The sequence below is a fragment of the Puma concolor genome, chromosome D1 (genome assembly GCF_028749965.1).
Source record: "Puma concolor isolate L17-30 chromosome D1, mPumCon1.1.hap2, whole genome shotgun sequence".
In the NCBI taxonomy this organism is placed as follows: domain Eukaryota; kingdom Metazoa; phylum Chordata; class Mammalia; order Carnivora; family Felidae; genus Puma; species Puma concolor.
Genome location: NC_141676.1, coordinates 59234245 through 59255600, shown reverse-complemented (window position 1 = coordinate 59255600; position 21356 = coordinate 59234245). Strand labels below are relative to the sequence as shown.

The 21356-nt window shown below is 51.5% G+C and overlaps 1 protein-coding gene across 8 annotated transcripts in view; it reads right to left on the bottom strand.

Moving 5' to 3' along the window:
* The window catches only part of SLCO2B1 (solute carrier organic anion transporter family member 2B1), a 63066-nt gene extending 44238 nt beyond the window's left edge, over positions 1 to 18828 (bottom strand). For 4 of the 8 annotated variants that reach the window (XM_086678327.1, XM_086678324.1, XM_086678325.1 and 1 more), the window contains exons 1-4: positions 18494 to 18828; positions 6172 to 6302; positions 4941 to 5078; positions 3296 to 3458 (exon numbers count right to left, since the gene is read on the bottom strand). In XM_086678327.1, the coding sequence (XP_086534453.1) occupies positions 3296 to 3458; positions 4941 to 5078; positions 6172 to 6302; positions 18494 to 18509 (448 nt within the window). In that variant the 5' untranslated portion in view covers positions 18510 to 18828. Of the gene's footprint in view, positions 1 to 3295; positions 3459 to 4940; positions 5079 to 6171; positions 6303 to 7814; positions 9561 to 14203; positions 14514 to 18493 lie in introns of those variants that run through there. The other 4 variants (XM_086678322.1, XM_086678321.1, XM_086678326.1 and 1 more) reach the window with 4 other exon arrangements.
* Between the last annotated feature and the right edge of the window lie 2528 nt (positions 18829 to 21356).

The window sequence follows — 21356 nt, the reverse complement described above, 5'->3', positions numbered from 1 at the left end:
CAAAGTAATTTTGAAGAAGAAGACCAAAGCAGGAGGCATCACAATCCCAGACTTTAGCCTCTACTACAAAGCTGTCATCATCAAGACAGCATGGTATTGGCACAAAAACAGACACATAGACCAATGGAACAGAATAGAAACCCCAGAACTAGACCCACAAACGTATGGCCAACTCATCTTTGACAAAGCAGGAAAGAACATCCAATGGAAAAAAGACAGTCTCTTTAACAAATGGTGCTGGGAGAACTGGACAGCAACATGCAGAAGGTTGAAACTAGACCACTTTCTCACACCATTCACAAAAATAAACTCAAAATGGATAAAGGACCTGAATGTGAGACAGGAAACCATCAAAACCTTAGAGGAGAAAGCAGGAAAAGACCTCTCTGACCTCAGCCGTAGCAATCTCTTACTCGACACATCCCCAAAGGCAAGGGAATTAAAAGCAAAAGTGAATTACTGGGACCTTATGAAGATGAAAAGCTTCTGCACAGCAAAGGAAACAACCAACAAAACTAAAAGGCAACCAACGGAATGGGAAAAGATATTTGCAAATGACATATCGGACAAAGGGCTAGTATCCAAAATCTATAAAGAGCTCACCAAACTCCACACCCGAAAAGCAAATAACCCAGTGAAGAAATGGGCAGAAAACATGAATAGACACTTCTCTAAAGAAGACATCCGGATGGCCAACAGGCACATGAAAAGATGTTCAGCGTCGCTCCTTATCAGGGAAATACAAATCAAAACCACACTCAGGTATCACCTCATGCCAGTCAGAGTGGCCAAAATGAACAAATCAGGAGACTAGAGATGCTGGAGAGGATGTGGAGAAATGGGAACCCTCTTGCACTGTTGGTGGGAGTGCAAATTGGTGCAGCCGCTCTGGAAAGCAGTGTGGAGGTTCCTCAGAAAATTAAAAATAGACCTACCCTATGACCCAGCAATAGCACTGCTAGGAATTTATCCAAGGGACACAGGAGTACTGATGCATAGGGGCACTTGTACCCCAATGTTCATAGCAGCACTCTCAACAATAGCCAAATGATGGAAAGAGCCTAAATGTCCATCAACTGATGAATGGATAAAGAAATTGTGGTTTATAGACACAATGGAATACTACGTGGCAATGAGAAAAAATGAAATATGGCCTTTTGTAGCAACGTGGATGGAACTGGAGAGTGTGATGCTAAGTGAAATAAGCCATACAGAGAAAGACAGATACCATATGGTTTCACTCTTATGTGGATCCTGAGAAACTTAACAGGAACCCATGGGGGAGGGGAAGGAAAAAAAAAAAAAAGAGGTTAGAGTGGGAGAGAGCCAAAGCATAAGAGACTGTTGAGAACTGAGAACAAACTAAGGGTTGATGGGGGGTGGGAGGGAGGAGAGGGTGGGTGATGGGCATTGAGGAGGGCACCTTTTGGGATGAGCACTGGGTGTTGTATGGAAACCAATTTGACAATAAATTTCATATATAAATAAAAAAATAAATAAAAAAAATAAAAATAAATTAATTAATGTTGGGTGAAGAATGAGTGAATGAAATAGCCTGGAATACCAGAGCAGGAGGGGGCTCAGAGGTCACTGAGCCTAGTCTCTCATCGAAGACTGAGGCTCAGGCAGGAGAAGGCTTTACTCAGGGTTTCACAGGGCTCCTGTGGCAGAGGGGTATTGTATGGCAGGGAGGATGAAGAAGAACGTGTATGACCCTGTACAGAAAAAGCTCTGTGAAAGTGGAAATTCTGGACACAGAAATTTTTTTTTTCAGCCTTCCAATCAAGCCTCTTGACCGCTTTCCACTCAGGCCTAGATAACAGCTCTGAGCTCTTCATGCACGCTATCTACTTCTCTACTTCCCTTGCCATTGCCCTTGTGGTTCCTTCCACTCGAAATGCCCTCCTTCCCCCACACTGCAGTCCACTCAGGGCTCTAGTGGCTCTCTCTGGCTGACTCCCAAGGAGTTGGACTCTTTCCTAGGGCTGGTGCTACAGAGTGGGAGCCCCAGGATGTGAGCTGATGAGAAGGCAGGGGAGGGAGGGAGGGAGGAAGAATGCTCTTTGAGACACTCCTCCCCTGGAAGCCTTCCATGATGCTAGGCTGGGGCATGGGCTCCTTCAGTCCCTGTGCTTCCCTTCTCACACAAGGGACACACTGTAGGGTTTTTCTTTGCCCGTCTCCTGTCCCAGACTGGGAACCCCCTGGAGGCAATACTGAGTCCCCTGAGAGGGCCTGACACAAAGTCTGCAGCACGAAGGGTTTCTTGGGTGGATCACTGGATGGATGGATGGATGGATGATGGATAGATGGATAGATGGATAGATGGAAGGGTGGATAGATGGGTGGGTAGTTAGATGGGTGAATGGATCGAAGGGTAGATAGATGGGTGAATGGATTGATAGGTAGATAGATGGGTGAATGGATTGATGGGTAGATGGGTGAAGGGATCGATGGGTAAATACATGGGTGGATGGGAGAGAGAAGGAATAAAGCTCAGGCTTCTTAGGTTGTTCTCCAAGGGATGGGCATCTATCTGTTCAATAGGCCCTCAACAAAATCTCACTGGGCTAAACAGGGGCTTCACTACTCCTCTCTAAAATTCTTTCATTTTTTAATTTGTTCATTCACTCATTCATTCTTTCATTAACATCTTGGCTTCTTGTGAGGACTAAATAAGTGCATGAAGGGGCGCCTGGGTGGCGCAGTCAGTTAAGCGTCCGACTTCAGCCAGGTCACGATCTCGCGGTCCGTGAGTTCGAGCCCCGCGTCAGGCTCTGGGCTGATGGCTCAGAGCCTGGAGCCTGTTTCCGATTCTGTGTCTCCCTCTCTCTCTGCCCCTCCCCCGTTCATGCTCTGTCTCTCTCTGTCCCAAAAATAAATAAACGTTGAAAAAAAAAATTTAAAATAAATGCATGAATACACCTAAATACTCAGAACAGTGTCTGGTACACCATAAGTGGTATGTGACACCGTTATTACTATTTCGCAAACATTTCCCGAGGACTTACTACGTGCCAGGCCCTGACGGAGGCTGTGTTGTAATTCACCCCACCTCAAAAATACAGTGACATACAAGCAGGCCCTCACTAAGAGATGACCAGAGGGTTTCAGCCCTCCATCCCAAGACAACCCCACTCTCCAGGACTGCCAGAAGGACCCACCCGGACTGGGACTGAGAGAGTGGAGAGGAACAGAAAATGCCCGTTCTGACCAACAGGCCTGGGGATGGGCCCTGGTGCATGGTAATGTGGCTCCTCACGTACATCTCCAGCCCAGCCCTTCCTGGTCTTACCGGGGCTGGCACGGTCGTGGCGGTATGGCTCCGAGATGAAGTGTGGGAGACTCATGAGCAGGCCTGCCAGGGCCACAAGGACAGCCCCATAGCCGATCAGTCGGGGCCGGTGGACTCGGCTGCCAAAGTAGCTCACAAACACAATCAGGGCTGTGTTTCCCACCTGCCGAGGGATGAGGGGACCCATTCGAATGGAGCAGAGCTGCCAGAGGCCAGCACCACCCTCACTTCTGTCACCAATCTGGGGTTCCCATCCGAATAAAGGACTAGCTGGCTGAATGAGAATCATCTGGGCCCCTCTTATGCAGATTCTGGGTCCCCCTAGGAGGGTCCCCACTGTCCCATTAGGGGAGAGAAATGAGGGCAGAGCGGACAAGGCTAGCAGTTCAATTTCATTCTGGAAAATGGGTTGGACCCCATGTTAGAACACGGAAGAGGGGGGACAGTTAAGGAAAGGGTTGTTAAGTTTCTGGGATATCACAATTGAGGCAAACAAATAAAATCTAAAGCCAGAGGACTAAGAATTTCTTGGAATTTCAAGCCTTAGAATAAAAAACTTAGGATGTGGGCACTGGAGGGGACTTGAGAGCTTGCAGCGATGGGGCAGGCTCTACGACCAGAAGCTGAAATGTGCTGACCATTGCTTTTTGGCTGTGACACTCGCCCTGAGCCCCAGGCTCCTCGCTGCTGGTGGGGGGGGGGGGGGGGCGGTGCTGAGGCAGTATCTGCAAGAGAGTTGGTAGGTGGACCAAGTCTGAGAAGGTAGCCACTCTCCATTTTATAGACAGGACACTGAGGCTCTGGGGGGTTGGGGGGGCGGGGTGAGTGGTGGAGTGGCTTCCCTAAGGTCCCAGAGCTAGGTAGTGACCTTTCCTTCCCACCTCTGACATCTGGAGGTGGGGTCTGAGAGATATCTGAGGGTGCCGTGTAGTCGGCAGGCCTTGGGTTGAATGTGACACATCACCCCAGGGGGAGACAACTGCACAGAAATCTGCTGTGGGGAGGGGAGAAAGGGTACTGTGGACAGTGGCCCTTCTCTGAGGTGGAAAACATCTGGTGGAGGGGGGGGCTGGGGCACAGCTGGACCCTGATCTCTAAATCCCCCCAAAGTAGCTTGTCCCCTCCTCATCGCTTGGCTGTCGGCCCCAGACTTGTGGATCTCTGGGCAACTCTGAGGAGACACTCATCCCATGATATGGCTCCCTTCCCCCACCACCCACTGGTCCACAGTTCTGCCTTTGATCTAATTTAAATCTCTCCCTCTACTATTGAAGTGACTTCCTCTGAGTCCTTCCTGGGACAGGCAACAGCCAGGTCCCTGGAAAGGTAAAGGAACCAAAGGGAGAGTGGGTGGACACGGGAATTCTGACTAGCTCTAAAATACCCCATACCCCCCGTTAGAGTGCCCCTGAGGGCAGGACTGCCAGTGCTCTGACGCTACAGGGAGGCAGAGGTCAGTTTCTCTACCGGAACATGAGGAAGGAGCTGGCTGAGGAGAAAATCTTAGGGGAGGAAGCTGTAATGGGGTCGCCTGTGGGCACCAGGAGGGGAAGGGCCTATGTCAGGGTGGTGAGAGAGGAGGATGAGGAGGCCAGGTGAGAGTCGCCCTCAACGCCCACCCCTGTGACTGCTCCAGGGCCAGTACCTCATTGAAGGCAGCCAGCAGCCCTGAGGTCTGACTGGAGAGGCCGAAGCGCTTCTCCACTGTGGAGATGGAGCTCTTGAGGTAGCCGGAGATCATGAGCTGTGCCAGCTGCAGCAGGCTGTGGCACAGGACGAAGAACTGCCGGAGGGGCCAAGGCGGTGGCAGCCGGCGGGGCAGCAGGGAGACAGGTGGGGATGCAGTTAGAGAGGGTGGTGGTTGGGAGACAGAGACGGAGTTGGGGGAAGGGAGGAGCAAGGAATAAAGATGGGGAAATAGAGTCAGAGGAGATAGACACACAGGAGAGAGAGAGAGTAAGGGTGGGAGGGCCAAGAACAAGAGGGGCGAGAGAAAGAGAGAGAGAGTTATTGGAGTAGCCCATGGCTTCTCACACAGGCCTAAAAACTACACAAGCTGTCCTGGGTGCACCTCAGACCCACATGACTGAGAGTAGGGTCTTTGTGGGGCCAAGAATGATGGGAGTCACTCTGACCCTCAGAGCCCACCTGGGCTAGACTGGACCGTCCTCCCTATTCCACCACCCTGTCGCCTTTCTCCAGGAAGTTCTCCCGGATCCTTCCCTGCTCACTCCACCTGGTTCTCCCCTTAGAGCTCCTCTGGGAGACCATGTGCACACACCGAATCCCCAAACTGCCCACCCCACCCAACTCCACCCTAAACGTCTGGCCTCCCTCCTGGTGAACTGGCAGTATTCCCAGGAGAAGGAAAACTTGCTTCAAAGAAGGGTGTTTATTCCAGAGCTTAAAAACAGTCTCTCTGTTCCTGAGTCTTGGTTTCCTCTTGCACACAGCAAGGACAACATCCCTGCCACTCAGGGTGACTGTGAGGACTAAACAAGACGTCACTCGGCACAGGCCCCGGCACCCAGGGGTCACTTGCATTTTTAGGGCTGCCCTTGGTGGAGCCAGAGCTCCCCGATATTCATACAGATAGAATCTCTGGGGTCCCTCTCTTTCCTTGCAGGGACATGGGGAGGCAAGGAGACTGGTGCCCCACTGCCTCCGGGGCAGCCCTTGTTTCTTCTCAGGAAGGAGGGAACACATGCCCAAAACTAAGCTAAATGCTTTGGTAGATTGTCCCTTTGATTCTCACAGCCACCCATTCTACAGACGAGGAAACTGAGACTCAGAGAAAAGCAGCAGCTTGCTTGGAGTTACACGGCCTTCTTTGCCAGGTCCGGACACCCCTGCTCCTGGCAGGCCCTGAGAGATACCTTGATGCTATAGAACACACTTCGTTGCAAGTCCTGAGAGTTTGGGCTGGCCTTGCCTTCAGGTATGTCTTCTGTGCTCATCATGGCCTTGGTGTCCTTGTCTGACATCCGGGGCTCCTCACCCACTGGACCTGTGGGACAGACATCCAGGAGGTGAGGGTAGAGATGGAATCCCAGAGGATGTCCCTGACTCAGGTCGCCCAAGGTATTCCAGGCGTTGGTGAGAATCTGAGAGTCTGAGCACCTTCAGCCTCCCTGAGTCCCAGTGATGGGAGGGCCCTTCCTAAGAGGGTATGTGCCCCACGTGCCCATGCTGGCCAGATCCTAACAGGAACCACCTATCTCACAGTGACTTCATTCCTTTCCCAGCATAAACCTTCCTTCTAGGGAGGCATTGCTGGCCACACTACATAAGTTTCAAGCAAGGTCTCCAGGAGTAAGAATGTGCAGACTTAGACCCCCTTGGGCCTGCAGCTGTGAGGCATTGGTGCTCATAGAGGCTGAGCGGCTGTGGGTCTGTCTGGCTCGGTGTGGGATCACAGGTTCAGGGTCAGGTGCAGGGTCAAGGCTTGGTCCACGGTCAGGTAAAGGCTTTTCCTGGGAGTAGTTCAAAACAGTTACCAACACCCCCACAGGGCACTACCCTGCATGTAATCATAGAGCTAACTAGCCCAATCTCTAACTCATGAATCAAACCATATTGCTAGTTGGTGCAGAAATGGCCCTCAGAGGTCATCCCATTTAACTACCTCCCTCACCCTGGACAAACTGAACTCCCCAAGTGTTGTGATGACTCAGGAAGCAGAGCTATGGTTAGAACCTGGACCCTTGGCCCCATCAGGCATGTCTGGGTTTTTCCACGGAAACCGGTAACATGTCAGCATTTTACTCACTGCAGTGAGAGGAAAGCTGAACCCCCACAAGGGCATCTCCTGGGGCCTCCTGACGTTCTTTTGTTTTGTTTTTTAATTTTTTAATGTTTATTTATTTTTGAGAGAGAGAGAGTGCAAGCAGGGGAGGGGCAGAGAGAGGGAGACACAGAATCTGAAGCAGGCTCCAGGCTCTGAGCTGTCAGCACAGAGCCCGACGCAGGGCTCTGACCCACAAACCATGAGATCATGACCTGAGCCCAGGCGCCCCTCCTGATGTTTAATCTCAGTGAGGAGCTTGAAGTCCAGCCTTGGGAAACTCCATGCCTCCACCTAGATGGAAACCCCCACCACCTTGGCCTTCCTCCTTTCTTGGGGCCCCACTTCCTGCGGAAGCCTCCTCCATTGTTTCTTATGTTTCTCAACCTGGCAGGAGTTTCCCCTCATTCAACAAGCTCCTTCTAGAGTCTGGAAATGGACTCAGGACACCTCTGACCCAGGTAGGGGGGTAGGGACTCTCCATCTCCAGACCCAGAAGGCAGAATCAGGGAGGGGCTACAGAGGCCTGGAAGCACCACAGCCAAGGGTTTGTGCTCCTCACACGAGGTACCTGAGAGCCTGAGGAATTTCTTTTTAATTGGGATATAACTCATATACCATAAAACTCACCCTTTTAAAGTACACAATTCAGTGCTTTTTGGTATATTCAAAAAGCTATACATCATCACCACTAATTCCAGAACGTTTTCATCATCCCGATAAAGAACCACATACCTGTTAGCAGTCCTGCCTCCCCTCCAGCTCCTGGCAACCACTAATCTATTTTCTGGCTCTCTGGGTTTGCCTATTCTGGATATTTCATATAAATTCATATACACAAAATAGTACAATATGTAATTATTTTGCGCCTTGCTGCTTTCACGTAGCGTAATGTGTAAGGTGCCTCCATGTTGTTGCACTTATGAGTACCTCCTTTCTTTTTATGGCTGGACAACATTCTATTTTGTGGATGTAAATCGCATTTTGTTTATCCATTCATCTGTTGAAGGACATCTGGATTGTATCAGGTGTTGTGAACATTCATATATCGTACACATTTTTGTGTCAACATGTGTTCTCAGTTCCCTTGGGTATGTAGCCAGGAGCGGAATTCCTGGGTCATGTGGCAACTCTGTTCAACTTTTTAAGAAACTACCAAACTGTTTTCCGAAGTGACTGCGCTGTTTTATACTCCCACCCTCAGCATAGGATGGTTCTAATTTCTCCACATCCTTGTTAAGACTTACTATCATGTCTCTTTGAGGATAGCCATCGTAGTGGGCATGAAGTGATATCTTGTATGGTTTTGATTAACATTTCCCTAATGACTAATGATGTTGAGTCTTTTCACTTACTTCTTGGCCATTTGTTTATCTTCTTTGGAGAAATGTCTATTCAGATAGCTTGAGGAATTTGAGGAAATGAAAGTGTGTGTGGCTGGGGAGGAGTCCCGATGGGGGATGTAAGTATTCAGAGGAAACAAGGAGATATTGAAACAAAAGTGACACCTGACCGGGAGGAGATAAGGGGCTGGCCCAGTGAAGCGGGGGTGGGATGGGCTCTGCGGAGGTCACCGAGGAGAAAAGGAGGTGAGGGGCTCCAGGTGAACTTGCCCAGAGGAGGCTGATAGGACGTTTGCAAGCCCTGGTTCCACTCCCCAGCATAGACGGTCACCTACTACAGCAGAGATTCTGGGCTACACACTTTACATGCAACTCAGCCTTCACATGCATGCAAACCTCTCCATAGCTCTGTGCCTTTGGTGCTTTCGTTATCTCTGTATCTGACGAGGACAGAGGCTCAGCAGTAGCTAGCTCTGCTGATTAATGCTGGTGCAGGGACTCAAGCCCAGGTGTTAACCTCAACATCACTCCATGTTCCTTGCACAGTATGGATGAGGGGGAGATGCTCTTCTCTGTCTGAGCCCAACCAAGCCTAACCAGGCCACCAGGCCAGTGCCCACCCAATAACATCAAGGGGTCAGGCCAGCCAGATGATGAGGCTGGAGCTGAGTTGGGGGGCGGGCAGAAGTCGCTGACCAGGAGCCCCAGCTCTGAAAGAAGTCCAGGATATGGATGAGGGAGGGGGACAGAAGATCAGTGGACCAGCTTAGAATGTTCCACCTTCCTGTGGTCTAGTAGAGGGAAGCTGTGGCCCCTGGGATCTGAAAGCAGCCACCAGTTAGTGCGCAGGGTGGTCAGTTGATCACTGAACACTGAACGGGGCTGGTCAGGCAGGTAGCCAGACCTCTCCAAGCTCTTCCTGTGGGCTGAGGCCTCTGAATGAGCTGGCAGGAAACAGTCCAACTCTGTGAATAAGGACAAAGCTCCACTCGACAGGAGGATCCTGAGACCAGGAAAGTAGGTCCTCATCATGTGATATCTCTGAGGACCTTCCCATCCGGTGAAAACTTTGTCAGGGGTCATCCCTGACAGAAGAGCGGGCAGCTGTGGAGTTGAACCTGGGCTGGGACTGGGTATCCTGTGGGAATGAGGGGAGAGGCAGGAAGTCAGGCTCCAGGAAAAAATTGGAGTCTGTTTCTCTCCCAGGTGAGCAACCAGGTTTGGGGGCTTTAGGTAGGCCAGGTGGTTCCCAGGGCTGGAGCCCACGCCCCTAGAGTGGCAGGCAAGGGGTCTGTGTGTCTGTCAGTTGGTTACATGGCTGGCCACGCACAGGCCAACTCATGTCCACCAGCTGGTAAGTCATTGGTCTGGCTGTCTCTCAGAAGACTTGTCTGTTCAGACAAGCTAAACTAGCTAGCTAGCCAGTCAGACAGTCACCTTGAATGTCTGTCAGAGACCTTCAGTTCACTGAAGGATAAACTCTGAATGTCTGCAAGGCAGAGGCAGAGCCTCTGGGCTCTGGCCTGGGGTCTCGCTGCCCCCTCCATGACAAGAGTCAGTATTCTTCACACCAGCTGGATCCATGGTGATGGGGACGAAGGTTTCAGAGAGTAGCCTGACAGAGAGGACTACTTTTCTCTGCCTGTTCTTTGCTGGAAAGGCTCAAAGTCTGGCCTCCTCCAGCCACCTCCCAGCTGCAAAAAAGAAAATTCCAGGCAGGTGTGGGGCTGAGTGTAGGTTTCAAAGTCCTCAGACCTAGGCTCGAACCCCAGCTCTGCCACCGGCAGCTGTGTGAGCCTGGACATGCCCTTTCATCTCAGAGGAAACATCTGAGCAGTTTCCTCATCTAAGTGAGGCATCTAGGGGGGCTGGCTCAGGCCTGGGATACAGTAGGCCCCACTGAGGACGATTGCCCTCCCCTCTCCTTATAACCTTCAAGTGCTTCCGAGGCCACAAGGTCAAACTGAACCCATTCCCTTCCATGTGCACCTGACCCCTCCAAGTTAACACCTCCTTCTTCCATCCCTAGATTGTCTCTCCCTTTCATCCAGGCCCCAATTTACCACAAGACCTGAGGACCTGAACCCCTTCCCTCCATGCACGCTCACTGGCTTTAGAAGCAATTGCCCAGGTTTCAATCCCCACTGGCTGCAATCCTGCTGTGTGGTTTTGGACCAGTGGCCCCTTTGCTTTCTCATCTGTGACAGGGCCTGTAATCCCTACATCCCAGTACACAAAGCACCCACCGACAATCAGATCCTTCTACCCCATGTTTAGCCTGGACACTGAAAGCCTGGAACCACATCTTATGGTCTGCACTAACTTCACCTTGCAATTCCACTGTCTTCATTAGCGTTTTTTCTTCTTACTCTTCCCAGACTGACCAGCTCAAGCAAATGGCTTGATTGTTCATTACAGGAACTTCCTGAAAGACTGCTCGACTGTTCAAGGGAAACCATCAACAGAGTGTGTGCCTCTGATTCTTTGAATCTCTGTGCACAAAATCCTTATCTTCTGTTTCCACCAACAAACTGTTGTATCATGATTCTTACCCAATCCCAGTCAAGGCTCCCTCTTCCACCTCCCTCCCCATACTAAAGGACCTGCCTTAAAACAAACTTTCAATTCTCAACAAATATTGACCTTGCCTCCCCACTCTGAATCGTGCCAAAGCTTTGAGAAGTGGTATTATCCCTTATCATGGTAAACTTGGTCTTACCAACAGGTTATGTCAGTAATATGTGGGGAGCCAGCATGGATACAATACATAGCAGATGTTCAGTAAATGTTGTTTTATTCCCCATCAGGCAGCCAGTCTTTCCGTTAGCTGTCTATCCTGACACAAACTCCCAACAGGCCTCCATACTTGCTTTGTGACTGCAAGGAACATTACCACATCTGGAACTTGAAAATTCAGAAAAAGTTCAACCCAGGAAGGCTGGAAAGTTGGGAGGCTGGGAGACTCAGCTCTCTGGCTCACCCTAATCCTCTACAAGAAGGGACTTAGAGGAGCTTGTCTGAGGGGCTATCACAGACCAAGCAATACTATGTGCTGTGCTTGGCTAGGCTGGGCTCCCTCACCAATCCTCCAGACAACCCTTTGAGACAGCTGTTGTGACCCCATGATATAGAAGAGGAAACTGAGGCACAGAGGGAAAGCAACTTACCCAGAGTCCTGGGGCTGGTAAATGGGAAAGCCTGGACCAGAACCTGGATCTATCTGACTCCTGGGCCCCCAACAGCAACCATAATGAGGGAAGGGGGACATGTGGGGATCTAAGTCCTATACTCTGGGGGACCTAAGTATGGTGGGAGTTCAGGACTCACCACCAAGGCCCAGAATTGAACTTTCAGGAGGGATCTGCTGAGAAATGTGACAGTTCCCACATCCTGAGAACTAAGGGGGGGTGGGGTCAGGGCAATGACTCTTTCTCTCAAGAAAGAGCCTGTCTCCAGCAGAGAGAGCAAGATCAAAGATCACTTAGACCCAGTATGGCCTTGGGCCAGCAAGTAGACTTCACTGAGCCTCTGCAAGATAGGAATACTAAACCTTGTCTCTGAAGCCTGTGTGAGGGTCACACAGGATAACACCCTTTGTCAATATCAGGATGTCCCACAAGTAGCAATTTCGTCAGCCTCTGCCCCAAACTCACTAGGGAATCTATTTCCAGGTGTGGTCACCAGGCCCCAGAATAACTCATACTCCTTCCTGTGGGAGACTCAGCCCTGGTGTCACTCTCTCACCTCCTTCTGATCCCTGAAGCAATACAGACCCCTCTGGATGCCTCCCTCTGCCATTTCTTGTCCTCTCCCCAACCCATCTCACCAGCTGCATTCAAACGTCTTTTTTTTTTCCTAATAACTTCCCTGTGCAAGAGAACGAAAGTTCTCTCCTCCACACTCTTTGCCAAAGCCACCAAAGGAACTAGCAGAGATAGAGTATAGGGCAGAGTTTACAATGGGGAGGCCCTGGCCAAAGGCCCATGTACAGTTGTGTGGGCTGTGCACCACAAAGGGAATGGTGCCCTCTGGAGTGGCGCGGCACATGGCAGTCCTGCCTGGGGGGTACATCTGACTTCTAGACATTTTGGGGGGCTTGCACAATGCTTGCTTTCTCAGTGTTTTTAAGCTGGTTGCCAACATTTAAAAACAGGAAACTTGGCATAAACTCCAGGTTTTTTTGCTTCTTTTTGAAAGATTAGCGGATCTGGCAATACTGGGCCCACATTCTCATATGCCAACACTCAGCTGGTCCAAGCTTCTGGGCCTGCATGTGGCAATTTGCCCTGTTGGAGTCTCTTTGGGGGGGGGGGTGACTGTCTGGTCTGTTTGATGGACCCTCTTCACCTGCTTGTGACTTCACAGCAACACTGGGCCTGGGGAGTCTACTGGACAGGAAGCCAGGGCTAGGTTAACACTTTGAGGAATGAGGAAACAGGACCAGAGAGTGCTATGATTTGCCCAGGGTCACCATATGGGAAGAACTGGTCTCTGCTGGTTCTAGATGTCACAACGAAGATTTATTCCACACATCCTGACAGCAACGTGAGGCAGGCCTCTGGGGACCCAGAGGCCAGAAGCCCCAGTCCCTGTCCTCAGGGAGCTCCCAGTGTATGTATGGGGTGGGGGGAGGGAGGCAGACATCTAACACAGAATCACAGTGAAATGTGCTCACTGATGTGATACAAGGAGTTTCAAGCCTACAGAAACAGAGCAGAGGCCCCAGCCTAGACTGCAAGTTTCTGGAAAGCTTCCTAAAGGAAGAAACATCAGAGAAAAGGGCAGAAGTATCAAAGCACAAAGAATGCTCAGGGAACAAACAGTCTGACAAAGCTGGAGCCCCGGTGCCAAGGTTGAGGGGGTGAGACTAGAGCGCTTGGAGGAGCCAGACTTGACAAGCCTTGAATGCCAGACTGTAGGGCTGGGCTTTGTTCTGAGCCCAAGGATGAGGTCCGATTTGGCCTCCTGGGAAGACCTCCATGTCTCTGCGGGGAAAGTGGAGAAGTCAGGTGGTGGGCAGGGATTAGGGCAAAGGCAGGGGTGGGGTCCAGAGCAGCAAGGGACTCTGGGGCCTGGGTCAGGTAGTGGCAGTGGGAATGGAGAGTAACAAGCCAAGGTACCACAGTGGGAAGTAGGATGGGCAGGGCTTCTTGGAAAATCAGCTATGGGGGTTGCAGGAGGCTGAGAAATCCTGGGGGCAGGGGTGGAGTGGGGACAGGCACAGCTCTGCATCTGGACATGCCAACATTGAAGGCCAGGATTATAGGGTGGTACTGAGTGGTGAGCTCAGCCTTGGCCATGGTGAGCTTGGGGTGGCCAGGGGGCACCAAGGGAGAAATGCCTAGGAGGCCACGGGCTCCAGGAGAGCCCATGAGGGGATATGGGCTGGAGCCAGATCTCTGGCTGTCTGGAGACATGAGTGGAGAGAAGGTAACAGAAACCACAAGTGGGCAACTTGCCCAGTAAGAGTGAGACGCCTCTGCCATGTGCCCCATCTGAAGAGAACAGAGCGAAAGAGAAACCCGCCCTGGAACTGTGGTCAGATGCCAAGGTCAGGGGAGGGGACAGTGTTCCAAAGGCGCCAAGATGTTTTTGGAAAATCCACCAGCCTCCAGCACTAATGCACACACAGCCCCCACAGCCCAAGCCTGGGAAGGGAAATATCTCCCGCGGCAAGTATTGGGCAATCTGTCCCTCATAACAATGGCAGACAGCTCTCTCTGGAAGTGCTGGGGTAGAAGGAGGCCAGTGTGGCCAACCCCTGCGTCGAGCCCTTCTTACCTCCTTGCTTTGTATTCCCTCGGCTTGCTGGTCCTCCTTGCCTAGCTCCTACAGCCCATACCAGCTGTCTTTCCTTCCATAAAACCCCTTCCTGGGCCAATTCCCTAAGCCCTTGCTCTGGGCCACAGGGCTGGTCAGTCTCCTGCACTACTTATGTCCCCCTGATTAAGCAGTGAACTCCCTAGGGCAGAGCTTGTCCCGTCCTGTGTCCCGAGGGATCATGTCAAGTGCCTGCTGAAACCCTCTGGGTCAGAAGACTTTGGATTCAAATATTTGCTTTGCTACATTGTAGCTATGTGACCTAGGGCAGTTTATGTAACCCCTGTAAGCCTCATTTTCCTTCTCTGGAAGCGAGAGAAGAGTGCCCGTCTCGTGGCGTATTTGTAGGACTGAAGGAAAATGCTGTGCCGGGTACACTGCAGTCCTCAACAACAGTTAGCCCCCTCCTCCTTTCCCACCCCATCCGCAACATGTGAGTACAGATACCTCAGCCTCAAGAGGGCAAGGCCCCCAGGAACTGTTCCCGCTTCATCTACCCACCCCTAGCGAACATTATTCTCTGGCCCCGTAGATGCTTGCCCTTCCCCAAATTCATCCTGTTCTTTTCACCCCTCAGCCTTTGCACGTACTGTACCCTCAGCCTGGAGTGTCCTTCCTCCCCAGCAAACCACTTCTTATCTTTCAAGACCTGGCTCAGCTTCAAAACATGGTTGTTGAATTCAGCTAAGCTGGGTGAGGGCGAAGGGAAGGCCAGGGCCTGGAGAGGAGGGGCCCAGGTTAGGGTGGGGGTGGAGTGGGCCCCCTTAGTGCTCCAGTTCCCAGCATGGCCTGGTGGGCTCCTGGAGGAGGAAGAGTCAAAGCCACGAAGGGCTTGGCTGCCATCTTTGGGAAATTCCTGCTAGCAGGACTTTGGGTGGTCTGTTGGGAGGACAATAGCATGCTTGATGTCCAGCTACTGCAAGCCTTCCAGCTGTTGCTTCTTGAAGGAGATCCGTGCAGGGTGGGGGAGGAGGCCAAGCACTTTCTGGTGGTTTCCAAGCTGGGTCAGGCACTCTGTGCTGGGACTTTCTGTTTCCAGTTCTGGCCCTGGCTATCCTATCTGAACCCAAGATGACCTTAAAAATAATGAGGAGGGCCTGGGGGGAGGGCGAGCCTTGAGCCCACAGGGAATTCAGGTCAGTCTCCTTCAGCTTAAAACACTGAGCATGAGGCTCAGAGACAGGTAGCCACTGACTTTGGCCATGCTCGGTCCCCTAACCGTGAGTCCCAGCTCATTTCTCCATGCTTGCATTTACTCCTTGGAGCCCTATCATACCCAACCTCACTCCATATCATGAGTCTCCTGTCCTCAAGGAGAGTAGGCTTTCACAACAGGTTGGAGGGAAGGAAGGAATGTCATGGGGGGAGGCATGGAGTGAAGGAGGACAGTCTATGTACCGTGACTTTCCCAATGCCCCGCCTCTGCCCAGCCTGTGCTCAGATCTGGGCCCTCAAGAAGGGAATCAAATGTGGCCCCACCTCCAGGGAGCCCCCAGTCTGGTGGGACTGACATTGTTCTCCATTGTTTCCAGCATTAGTGCTTAGGGCTCTGGGCTGTAGCAAATGAGGGGTGGCTGGAACCAAGTTTATGTCTTTACTTCTTCTTGATCCCCAGGGTACAGCTGAAGTTCAATTTGGCACCCTGGAAATAGCCAGGCTCCCTTAACACTGATGGGGAGATCTCTTCCCCTACAGAGAGGCCCTTGCTGCACTGCTCCTTGCAGACACAGAAGATTGAGCTTCTCAGTACAGGAAGAGACCAAACGACCACCTTGGCCAACCCCCTCCATCTACTGCACAGAGACAGTGGGTCTCAGAAAGCAGACTGGGCATTGAATGCTTGGCACCCAATTGTAGGCTCTAGGCTAGTTTGACATCTGGTTCACAGCTACCTGAGATCTGGCCCAGTAGGCAAGGCCTAGCCTGGGATGAAATAATCATCCCCAACCCTGCCTACTCCCCAGTCACTAGCACAGAGAATAGTTTGCTTTGTCTGGAACCAGTGGAGAAATGCCCAAGTGGGTGGAGTCTCACTAGTGTGGGGTCTGTGGAAGGGAGGTGGGAGCCCTGAGGGTAATGGCAGAGAAAGGAAAGAGCTTTGGCATCAAGACAACCTGGGTTCTGGCCCCCACTCTGCTGCTCCTTTGGTGGGTGACCTTGGGTGAGTCACTTGCCCTCTCTGAGCATCTGTTTCCTCAACTATCAGAAAGGTTGAGAGATTATCACTTCATTCTCATAAAGCCAGTGATACAGAGTTCAAATTTTAACCCAGGACTGCTGGTTCTTTCCCTTGCCCTACCTGTCTGCCCTAGATTGGCTCACTTTGAACCCAGGGGGGTTCAAAAGCAACAGAAACAATATTAGGAACAAGAAAAGATGAACCTCAAAAAAGAAAAGTGAAACAGCATATATGAGAAAGGTTACTTCCAGCTGGGAGAATTGGTCTGGAAGGCTTCCTGGAGGAGTTGGCATTTGGAGAGTTGGCAAATTTGAAGGAGGAAAATAGCAAATTTCACCAGAATGGGTGAAGAAAAATGGACAAATACCTTCCTGGTGGAGGTAAAAGCTGAGCAAAGGGGCAGAAGTAGGAAAGTGGCTTCTCTGAAACCACAAAATGGGAATGGCCTTGGAAGATCATTTTCTCCAACTCCTCCCCCACAGATGGGGAAGCTCTGCATGTTGCCTAAGGACATGTGGTGAGTTGGTGGTGGGGCTAGGCCAAGAGCCAGATCTGACCCTGACTGCTCTTTGTGTGTCAGCCCCTGGCTGGTAGAGCTGCCTCCCTCCCTCAGGAAAGCTGGTCCCTGCTCTTTTCCCAGGATCCAGGCTTTGTACCCAGCCCCACCTGAATTCCCACATCCCTCAGAGTGCCCTCAGACCAGAAAGAGAGCATGGAGGAAGACTAGCCTCTCAGCTTAAGTTAGAGCTCGGGAAGCAAGACTTTTGGTGGCCCAGTGGGTAGATGCTGGGGTCAGCCTCTACTGTATGTGTGGGATGTGGGGGCAGCTAGAGAATATTCCAGAACTGAGCCCTGCAGGGGTCAGAATAACAGTGGGGCAGGGGGCAAGCGCAGTACAGCCAAAGTCTCTAGTTTCTTCCCATACCTATAAGATCACCAACCCTCCCATCCTGCCATGAGCCAAGGCTGAGGGGGAATTTGGTTTGTCAGTGACCCATCTCCAAACCAATCCGTCCAACTCTGATCTCACTGTCATCTCTCCTGTGAGGTCCCTAGAGGAAGCATCCATCCCACCCTTCCTGCCATGCCATGGTCCCCAGGTGCGTCAGCTTGCCCACAAAGCCCTTACTGTCGCGTGCACGAGACAGGGAGCAAGTTCAGTCTTGCCTGAGTGGGGGTGAGGCTAACACAGCTGGAGGAGGACAGACAGCTAGAAAGAGGCCAGAAGTGATCACCACAGGGCAGCCAGCCCGGAGGGCCACCCCGTCTGAAGAACCCTTTGTTTCCTCCTCCTCCTTTGCCTGCCCAAGAAATGCTCAACTGGGTGCTCTGTTCACAGAACCGCCACCGTCTCCACGTGGTGCTTCAGTCACACTCCAGGCTTGGCTCTGCAGGTCCCTCTCTGAACCTGTTTCTCTTCTCTGCTGATCTTTCAGATTCTTCGTGGCAGGTCTCCTGTCTCTCTCCTGTCTCTGTCTCTGGTTCTCTCTCCCACATGATCTCTGCTTCTCTTCATTTCTCCCTGTCTCTTCTGCAGCCAGCTCTCTGGGGCTGACCTCCCTCCCTTTCCCTGCATGCTCCTGCAGACACCTGCTGGTCTTTGTCTTCTCCTCTGTCCTGTCGCCCTTCTGTCCCAGCCTTTGTCTGACTGCATATCTCTGGACTTGCTCTGTCTCTGACTACACTTTTATCTGTGTTTTTCTCTGCTTTGTCTGTATCTCTGCTTACTTCAGAGGGAGAACAGGGCTCAGCTCGGTGAGGGGCTCAGTGGCCTGAATTTGCACCGCCCTTTCAACATCCTTGTGTCATCAGGGAGCATAGGCTGGGTTCCCTGCCTCCAGCTGAGCAAACAGTATCCCTTCCTGCCCCTTTGGTTATTCACTCATTCATTCAATACACTTTCACTATATCTCCTTATGTCTGGCTCTGCATGGGGAACGCCAAGCCCCCCATCCCACCCGACTTCACCCCAGTTTACCCATTTTGGCTCTACAACCTCCTCACCCTCCACACTGGGAACATAGCCCCCAGACTCCCTCCCAATGCCCCTTCCTTACGTCATCTAGACTTACCTATCCTGGGTCCCATGATTTTTGGGGTGCAGTGAATTCCAGCCCGTATTTCAATTTCAAGAGTGGAGCTGAGCAGGAGAGAGGGAGTGAGACCTTATCGGGAGGCCCCCGGAGACAGCAGTCGCGAGCCACTTCTAGAAGGGAGGCGCTAATGTGGAGACTCCAGGCACCAGGCTGATGCCGCCTGGGCCACACTGGACCGCAGCCACCTCTTCCAAGATGGGTTAGGAATTCCTGCAAAACTTGACCCCACTCTCCAAGTGCCTGCCTCATGCAGCCACTTGTTCCTTCTGTCTCTGTCTCTCTGAATTCCTCTGATTCCTGGCTGGGACAGCCCAGGGCCAGAGTTCTGTGGGAGGCTGGGTTTGTTTAGATCCAGCCCTACTGATGGGAGGAGGCTGCTCTGTCGCCTCCCCTCAGCCTCATGCCTCAGCATTCCCCTGGATATTTTCACTTCCTCTGTTAGCAGGAGAGAGATGGCAGGGAGAGGGAATTTCAATGATCCCCATGCCCTGGGATCATTCAGTCCCGATTCTCCAGTCTCTTCTTATACTCCCATTCTCAGTCTGTCCCTGACCAAGCTCTTGTCCCTCCCTCACAGAAATTTTGTCACCCTCCATGAGCCCCATCTAGAGCCCTTGTTCTCCCCCACTGGCCCCCTTCCTGGAATCCCTGTCTCCCGCAAGATCTCATCCCCTCTCACCAAACCCCCATCTCCTCTCTGAGCTCTGAGGATCCAGAGCCAAGAGGAAGTCCATTCACCAGGAATCACAATGGCTAGCCCACCTTGGGGAACTCATGGTAGCAGCTCCATAAAGTACAGGCATCTTGGTGGAGGGGGTTGGGGAGCAGAAGGGTAAACATGACATTTCCAGAGTTTTCTGGACTGAAGGCTGAAGATGGAGACCTTGGAGCCAGACAGACCTGGGCCTCTTTCTCAGTCCTGTCATTCACTGGCCGTGTGGCCTCAGGCAGGTTTCTGCACCTCTCTGAGTGTCATTTCCCTCATCCATAAAGAAGGGACAGCTGGCCCCTCACTTGTAGGGGCTGTGCAAGTTCAGTGAGTGAGAAAAAAAAAAAGACCTGAAGGTCTGGAGCTCAGAGAAGGAAGCCAGGGCTCAGAACAGGACAGCAAGAGAAAACATACCTGTTTGCCTTTTCCAGCTAGTTCAGCATTCTCACACATGAGACCCCATTAGGTCCTCCTATTGACCTCATAGGCCAAGCATTTATTCTCCCATTTTACAGATGAGGCATTGAGTCTCAGCAACTGCCCAGATACCACCCAGCTAGTAGGTGGTGGGGCCATGCATTGAAATAGGCTTTTTCCTCTACCCAGGCAGCATTTTCTGAGGAAGACCTCTGGGTTTCCCCAAATCCAAGATACAGAAGTGAACTTGAGCCAATTCCAGGAATAGGGTCTTGGCATGAAATGGGGATGGAGGTTTGGAATCCAAGTTTTAGGGTGCAATGATAGAGAAATAGACATCAGTCCCACTTGGCTCTGGGGGCTATATGAAGGAGCTAGTGGGAAGTGGGGAGTATTTGAAATAATCAATGTGCATCCTGACACAGAGTGGCGCTCAATAGGTACTTGTGGCATGACTGAGTCTTTAAGAAACCAGAAATGTGAATGCATGACCACTATACTGGGAAAGGTCAATAGTTGACTCAGATTGATATAAAGACCAGGCCCCGTTCAGCTTGAGGCTCCTGCTTGAGAAAACCAATTGGGTCTATTTCTCTAAATCCTTCAGACTGAAAGCGCTGTGAGTCCTCACAGAGACCAGCAGAGGTGCCACCTTCAGATTCCAAACTGCAGGTGCATAGTTAAGAAAGAGAAGGTCCCTTTAGACTTTCTGGAAGCTCAGGTGCCTCCATGTTGGTTTCAGAGGTTTGAAAAACTTCTATACATGGATTGGTCTGGGAATATGCTGGGACCAGCTTGGCAGGCTACATTCATGTCATCAATCTTTGAGTGAGACAATGTACAACACACAACACCCCACAAGGCATGGAACATACAGGAACCTCAGACATGAGTGTTCTTCATTCATCACTTCAGCCTGCACAGGCTGACGCAGTCTGGTCCAAGAATATTCCTGAACTCAGTTTGGAATTGGAGCAAGGGTCAGGTACCCAGGAGCTTCTCAGAGGTAGGCTAACAGGTCTTCAGATGGCTCTTGGGCTAATCCTGCAGTGAGGCCCCATTGTGGGTGGTCCCAGCTTGTTCAGCCAACCTGGTTGGCACCCCAGCTTTACTACTTGCCAGCCATGGGGTTTGCTGAGCCCTGTGCATTTTACAGAGCCCCATGGTGTGTGTAGATGGCAACACCATCTGTGGATTCCCACAGTTTGCAAAACTTGTTGCCTTTTTTAGAGTCCCATGCTGTTGGCATAGCCCAGCACAGTTTGCAGAGCTCTGAGGCTTCTGGGGCCCCATGATGTGTGCACAGTCCTATGTCTCATGCCAAGCCTGATGCTGTTTCACAAACCCTGGGCTGTTTGCAGAACCCAGGCCTTTCCCTTCTTTAAGCCAACCCATGTTGGAGGTTTGCAAACCCAGAAAAATAGAGCACACTTCATTTTATATAACTATCTGACTTTGGGTGTAAGGGAATAGTCCTGAGTCCTCGACTGGAGACTCCAGTTCCAGTCCCAGCTCTGTCACTAATTAGCTATGGGACTTGCAGCAAGTCCTTTCCCCTTTCTGGGTCTCAGTCTTCTCCTATGTTAAATGGAGATCGTGACATCCAACCATCCCCCTTTGGGACTGTTATTAATATCAGTGTGAGAATGTCCAGAAGATGGGGGGCAGGGGTGGGAAGGGGAAGGATAGCCAGTGCCTCCTTCCTGAAAAAGG